At 48.2% G+C, this 7091-nt stretch overlaps 1 protein-coding gene across 1 annotated transcript; it reads left to right on the top strand.

The window, feature by feature from the left end:
• Nucleotides 1-3836: 3836 nt before the first annotated feature.
• LOC140905466 (tubulin alpha chain) lies at nucleotides 3837-6563 on the top strand. The gene is made up of 3 exons (XM_073328876.2): nucleotides 3837-4065; nucleotides 4446-4594; nucleotides 5580-6563. Exons 1-3 carry the CDS (start codon nucleotides 3837-3839, stop codon nucleotides 6561-6563), a joined length of 1362 nt encoding a protein of 453 aa, XP_073184977.2.
• Nucleotides 6564-7091: the final 528 nt, after the last annotated feature.

Below are 7091 nucleotides of genomic sequence, written 5' to 3'. Positions count from 1 at the left end.
CCCACTCTGGCACTTAGGTAGGTGTAACTTATGTTGCTCAGAGGTGGTTTATTCACACCCCAGAGCAACATAAGTTGTACCAACATAGCCTCAGTCCCTCTTAGCCAGCACAGCTGCAGGAAGGCTTCATAGAATCATAGAATATCAGGGTTGGAAGGGACCTCAGGAGGTCATCTAGTCCAACCCCCTGCTCAAAGCAGGACCAATCCCCAACTAAATCATCCCAGCCAGGGCTTTCTCAAGCCTGACCTTAAACTTCAAAGGAAGAAGATTCCACCACCTCCCTGGGTAACTCATTCCAGTGTTTCACCACCCTCCTAGTGAAAGTTTTTTTCCTAATATCCAACCGAAACCTGCAACTTGAGACCATTACTCCTGGTTCTGTCATCTGCTACCACTGAGAACAGTCTAGATCCATCCTCTTTGGAACCCCTTTCAGGTAGTTGAAACCAGTTATCAAATCCCCCCCTCATTCTTTTCTTCCGCAGACTAAACAATCCAGTTCCCTCAGCCTCTCCTCCTCATTTTTGTTGCCATCCGCTGAACTCTTTCCAATTTTTCCACATCCTTCTTGTAGTGTGGGGCCCAAAACTGGACACAGTACTCCAGATGAGGCCTCGCCAGCCTCTAATAGAGGGGAACAATCATGTCCCTCGATCTGCTGGCAATGCCCCTACTTGTATATCCCAAAATGCCATTGGCCTTTTGCAGAAAAGGACCTAGGGGTTACAGTGGACATGAAGCTGGATATTGGTCAACAATGTGCCCTTATTGCCAGGAACTGCTGCCTAGCCATTTGGTCCCTAGTCTGTAGTTAGTACATGGGATTCTTCCATCCTAAGTGCAGGACTCTGCACTTGTTGAATCTCCTCAGATTTCTTTTGGCCCAATCCTCTAATTTGTCTAGGTCACTCTGTATCCTATCCCTACCCTCCAGCATATCTACCTCTCCTCCCAGTTAACCTCATCCTCAGACTTGCTGAGGGTGCAATCCACACCATCCTCCGGATCATTTATGAAGATATTGAACAAAACCAGCCCCAGGACAGAATCTTGGGGCACTCCACTTGATACTAGCTGCCAACTAGACATGGAGACATTGATCACTACCTGTTGAGCCTGACGATCTAGCCAGCTTTCTATCCACCTTATAGTCCATTCATCCAGCCCATACTACTTTAACTTGCTGGCAAGAATACTGTGGGAGACTGTCAAAAGCTTTGCTGAAGTCAAGGAATAACACATCCACTGCTTTCCCCTCATCCACAGAGCCAGTTATCTTATCATAGAAGGCAATTAGATTAGTCAGGCTTGACTTGCCCTTGGTAAATCCATGCTGACTGTTCCTGATCACTATCCTCTCATCCAACTGCTTCAGAATTGATTCATTGAGGACCTGCTCCATGATTTTTCCAGGGACTGAGGTGAGGCTGACTGGCCTGTAGTTCCCCGGAGCCGCCTCCTTCCCTTTTTTAAAGATGGGCACTACATTAGCCTTTTTCCAGTCGTCTGGAACCTCCCCCAATCACCATAAGTTTTCAAAGATAATGGCCAATGGTTCTGCAATCACATCCGCCAACTCCTTTAGCACTCTCGGATGCAGCACATCCAGCCCCATGGACTTGTGCTCGTCCAGCTTTTCTAAATAGTCCCCAACCACTTCTTTCTCCACAGAGGGCTGGTCACCTCCTCCCCATGCTGTGCTGCCCAGTGCAGTAGTCTGGGAGCTGACCTTGGTCGTGAAGACAGAGGCCAAAAAAAGCATTGAGTACATTAGCTTTTTCCACATCCTCTGTCACTAGGTTGCCTCCCCCATTCAGTAAGGGGCCCACACTTTTTTCTTGACTTTCTTCTTGTTGCTAACATACTTGAAGAAACCCTTCTTGTTACTCTTAACATCGCTTGCTAGCTGCAACTCCTAGTGTGATTTGGCCTTCCTGATTTCACTCCCGCATGCCTGAGCAATATTTTTATACTCTTCCCTGGTCATTTGTCTAATCTTCCAGGTCTTGTAAGCTTCTTTTTTGTGTTTAAGATCAGCAAGGATTTCACTGTTAAGCCACACTGGTTGCCTGCCATATTTACTATTCTTTCTACACATCGGGATGGTTTGTTCCTGTAACCTCAACAAGGATTCTTTAAAATACAGCCAGCTCTCCTGGACTCCTTTCCCTGTCATGTTGTTCTCCCAGGGGATCCTGCCCATCAGTTCCCTGAGGGAGTCAGTCTGATTTTTCTGAAGTCCAAGGTCCGTAGTCTGCTGCTTTCAGGATCCTGACACAGGGAAGAAAGGAAATTTACCATCTCATGGTCACTGCCTCCCTGGTTCCCATCCACTTTTGCTTCCCCTATTTAATTCTTCCCGGTTTGTGAGCAGCAGGTCAAGAAGAGCTCTGCCCCTAGTTGGTTCCTCCAGCACTTGCACCAGGAAATTGTCCCCTACACTCTCCATAAACTTCTAGATTGTCTGTGCACCACTGTATTGCTCTCCCAGCAGGTATCAGGGTGATTGAAGTCTCTCATGAGAACCAGGGCCTGTGATCTAGTAACATCTGTTAGTTGAGGGAAGAAAACCTGGTCCAGTGGTCTATAGCAGACTCCCACCACAACATCGTTCCATTGATGGTTCTCTACAGTTGCAGTTTTCATATCCTGAAGTTTAATGCACAGTTAAAGCTTCCACACCAAGTCTGCCCCCTTGTGTTCATGCCCTGCAGTAGGTCTCCATATGCAGTAGGTTTCAGAGTAGCAGCTGTTAGTCTCTATTCACAAAAAGAAAAGGAGGACTTGTGGCACCTTAGAGACTAAGCAATTTATCTGAGCATAAGCTTTCATGAGCTACAGCTCACTTCAGCATCCGATGAAGTGAGCTGTAGCTCACAAAAACTTAGGCTCAGATAAATTGGTTAGTCTCTAAGGTGCCACAAGTCCTCCTTTTCTTTTTGCATATACAATAGGTAACAGAGGGAAGAACTGGATTGTTCATGGTTCTCATTACGGCAGGAAAAAGTTAATTTCTCTTCCAGAACTACTGGCTCTGCAGGACTCACAATAGTAAACTTAATTCCCCAGCCCCCACCAGTTTGAAGAAGAATCTCAAAACACACAAGGAACAGGCCTCAGATGATTTTAGTTTAGATAACTGCTCTGACTGGGCTCCAGTCCAGCGTCTGGTGTCTCTCATGCTGCAATAACGTGTATTTAAAACAGTGCATAGTGTCATCAGGCCGAATCTGGCCAAGACTTGGATGCTCTGCCTTCATCTTGCAGCCCAGTCCTGGAAATGGGCTAGTCTTAGGCATGTGGCGCCAACCAGATCTTCGATACTGGAATTCCCTTTGCCCTTCAAACCGTAAGGCCAGGGGGTTTTCCACTCTAGCAGCTCTGACTGCACTGAACCATACATATACCTCACTAGAAATAAGAAAACTGTCTTAAATCCCCTTCTAGCCTTGGGCCTGGCTGTTCGAGAACAATGGTTAGACCTGGCTCCCAGGCATACGGTAGCCTGGATGGTAGCTCTGTCCAATAACCAAGCTAAAGCCCTGCTTGTCTCTGGATCTGGTGATCCTGGTTTAATGTTGCTTAACAGGGCTGTGTACATAGAACAAGGCTGTAGTTTAACAGCTGGAAATTGAGCCCATTGGTCACTTCTGGGAAATGTGAATAGATGGATGAACCTCCCCAGGCCCAAGTTGCTTTTGATTCCCACTGTAGCTCTGAGCAGGGATGGAAGTCGAGTGATTGGCCCACTGTTTCTGGGTGTGAAACGCTGCCTGAACCAGCCAGTAAAGCCACCGTTTCATGGATGCAACTTCTTTGTGTGCCTCTTCCCCATGCAGCGGGAGTGTATTTCTGTCCACATTGGCCAGGCCGGCGTGCAGATGGGCAATGCCTGCTGGGAGCTGTACTGTCTGGAACATGGGATCCAGCCAAATGGAATCATCTGTTTGGAGAAGTCCTTGGGGCAAGCTGATTCTTCCTTTGGGACCTTCTTCAGCGAGACTGGGTCAGGGAAGCATGTGCCCAGAGCACTGTTCATAGACCTGGAACCCACAGTCATTGGTAAGACACTGGAACCTGCCTAGACCAGATCCCTTCTTTGAGTTTTAATCACTGACCTGCTGGGAAGAGGGGAAAACACAACCATCCTCTCCACTTCTCAATGGCTTCTAACAGGGCGCTCTTACCACAGATAACCCAGCGTTTGGTGATAATCCTGTCTTTGAGCCCAGATCCACAAAGCTGGTTAGTCTCCTAACTTCTGTTGGTTTCCATGGAAATTAGGAGCCCAAATACCTTGTGGGTCTGGGCCTTAGTGCCTTGCTGTTGACTGAGTGTGGGTACGACAGACCCTGGAACATGCTCTACAGTAAAGCTTTGACTAAATCACAGCTCTGAAGCTGAGGCCCTGAAGGTGTTCATGACCCTCTCCTTCCTTACAGATGAGATCCGAACTGGGACCTACCGCTCCCTGTTCCATCCTGAGCAGCTGATCAGTGGCAAGGAGGATGCTGCCAACAACTATGCCCGTGGCCACTACACCATTGGGAAGGAAATCATAGATCCTGTGATTGATAGGACTCGTAAAATGGTAAGTAGGCAAACTCCTTTTTCCTTACTTCTCTTTAGAAGTTGAAGGAACCGCACCCCATCTAAACCAGATGGGAATAATGCTGGTGAGAGGGATGAGGGACTTAACAGGAGTGTTGGGGAGTAGGTAGAACTTCAGTCCAGGGATTTTGTTCATGCCAAGCTCCCCTCATGGCCTCTTTGCTGGCTGAGGGGAGCTAAATACAGCACCACAAAGCCAATCACTCCTGGTATAAAGAGGCAAAGCCTTGACCTGCTCTTCCTGTGGTTAGCTTAGAAATAGAACTCTGTGTGGGGGCTTCTCAAATACTCCTCTAGCACTGGTAATCTTACTGAAAGACAGCTGCTCATTCATGAACAGGTTTAGTGCTGTCAGGCACCAGCCTCTCACGGGCTAGATAGCTTGAAAGCCTACCTCTGGCTGACAGTCAAGAGGCATAATTGTAACTTGCTCCCATGTGATTGTTGCGTTGGGGTTTTGTAGCTGGAATTGTCAGTGGAAGAGCAACCCAAGAGTAGACCAGCCACAATGGCAACCTGTAATGGCATTTGCCCACCCAGATGTTGTATGGGAATCTAGCACCAAGGCTGTAATTCAGTGAATGCTGACTGAGCTCATTCTTCAGAGGGGAGGAAATCCTCAAGCTGACTCATGAACCAGCACCTTGCTTGCTTGATACAGGGGTTGTGTTCTACTTGGGTTCTACCTCTGCTGGCTGACTTATTCAATAAAATCTTCCATCAATATTATGTGGGTGCTGTTTTGGGAGGTCTCATACTGACATCCAGCAATCTTCAGTTCCCCAACAGATTGTCATTACAAACTACTTCTGATTTTTGTATTTATACATTACACACAGACCTTCCGTTAACAAATCATGGTCACATGTTAAGTAGCTGATTTCTGGATGGTGATGGAAAGGAAGAGGGGACCCAGTATGAGTAGCATGACCAACACTAGTTCAATGTCCTCTCACCTTGTGCAGGCTGACCAGTGCAGTGGCCTTCAAGGGTTCCTGGTCTTCCACAGCTTCGGAGGAGGCACAGGCTCTGGATTCACGTCCCTCTTGATGGAGCGTCTCTCAGTGGAGTTTGGGAAGAAGTCCAAGCTGGAGTTCTCGGTGTACCCTGCCCCACGGGTCTCCACTGCGGTGGTGGAACCCTACAATTCCATCCTGACCACCCACACCACGCTGGAGCACTCGGACTGTTCTTTCATGGTGGACAACGAGGCCATTTACGACATCTGCAACCGGAACCTCAATATCGAGCGTCCCTCCTACACCAACCTGAACAGGCTGATAGCCCAGATAGTGTCCTCCATTACTGCTTCCCTGAGGTTCGATGGTGCCTTGAATGTGGATCTCACTGAATTCCAAACTAACTTGGTGCCTTATCCCCGCATACACTTCCCCCTCACTACCTATGCCCCCATAGTCTCTGCAGAGAGAGCTTACCATGAGCAGCTCTCAGTGCCTGAAATCACCAATGCTTGCTTTGAGTTCTCCAACCAGATGGTGAAATGTGACCCTCGCCGAGGCAAATACATGGCTTGCTGCCTGCTGTACCGGGGGGATGTGGTGCCCAAGGATGTGAATGCAGCTATAGCAGCCATCAAAACCAGGAGGTCCATCCAGTTTGTGGACTGGTGCCCAACTGGGTTTAAGGTGGGCATCAATTACCAGCCCCCCACAGTGGTGCCAGGGGGAGACCTGGCTAAAGTGCAGCGGGCCGTCTGCATGCTGAGCAACACCACGGCTATTGCAGAAGCCTGGGCCCGGCTGGATCACAAGTTTGACCTGATGTATGCGAAACGGGCCTTTGTGCATTGGTATGTGGGGGAGGGGATGGAGGAGGGGGAGTTCTCCGAAGCCAGGGAGGACATGGCTGCTCTCGAGAAGGACTATGAGGAAGTTGGCAGGGACTCTGCAGATGGGGATGAGGAGGTGGAGGAGGGAGAAGATTATTAAACCCTTGTTCTAGGCATTAGCCTCACCATGCTGTTCCTTTCATGGGCCAGATGTATCTAGGGTTACTTGCAGTCTGCTTCTCAATGCATTATTGAACACACTACCTTCTTTCATGCTGTAACTTCTGGAAGTAGTTTGCATGTGTCTGGTCTTCTGCTTGCCAGTTGTTTGAACCTGACCTGCAGGAATAAATTCTTAACTGCAAACTCCTCTCTCTCATTCAGCTAATTCTGGCAAAACCTGGAGGTGGGAATTCTAACAGTCGGTATCCACTCTTCAGGCTTTTGCGTAACTCCTAGTACAAGATTATAAATGACCTGACTCTTTCAGGTGCTGAGTTTCTGCATCTATTACAGCTGGTAGTGGACACGGTAGGTTTTGGGCAGCCAGGGACCCTCTTCTAGTCTGAAGTTAAGCACATGGGAGTGTCAGATATAGCTGCCTGGATTAACTCCTTCCCCGAACTCGGATTCTGAAAGTTTGAATCAACCACTAGGTTCATGAGGAAGAAACTTACAGATGTCTAAG

This window comes from Lepidochelys kempii, chromosome 1 (genome assembly GCF_965140285.1).
Source record: "Lepidochelys kempii isolate rLepKem1 chromosome 1, rLepKem1.hap1, whole genome shotgun sequence".
Classification (NCBI taxonomy): domain Eukaryota; kingdom Metazoa; phylum Chordata; order Testudines; family Cheloniidae; genus Lepidochelys; species Lepidochelys kempii.
Note: the sequence above shows the minus strand (reverse complement) of the source record. Positions and strands in the feature narration are given on the sequence as shown.

What these genes read in the sequence shown, in the direction of transcription:
- LOC140905466 (XM_073328876.2), top strand. Translation starts at nt 3,837, where the DNA reads ATGCAGCGGGAGTGTATTTCTGTCCACATTGGCCAGGCCGGCGTGCAG. An exon ending in CCTGGAACCCACAGTCATTG is followed by an intron (nt 4,066 to 4,445) that starts GTAAGACACTGG and finishes CCTTCCTTACAG; the next exon opens with ATGAGATCCGAACTGGGACC. An exon ending in TTGATAGGACTCGTAAAATG is followed by an intron (nt 4,595 to 5,579) that starts GTAAGTAGGCAA and finishes CACCTTGTGCAG; the next exon opens with GCTGACCAGTGCAGTGGCCT.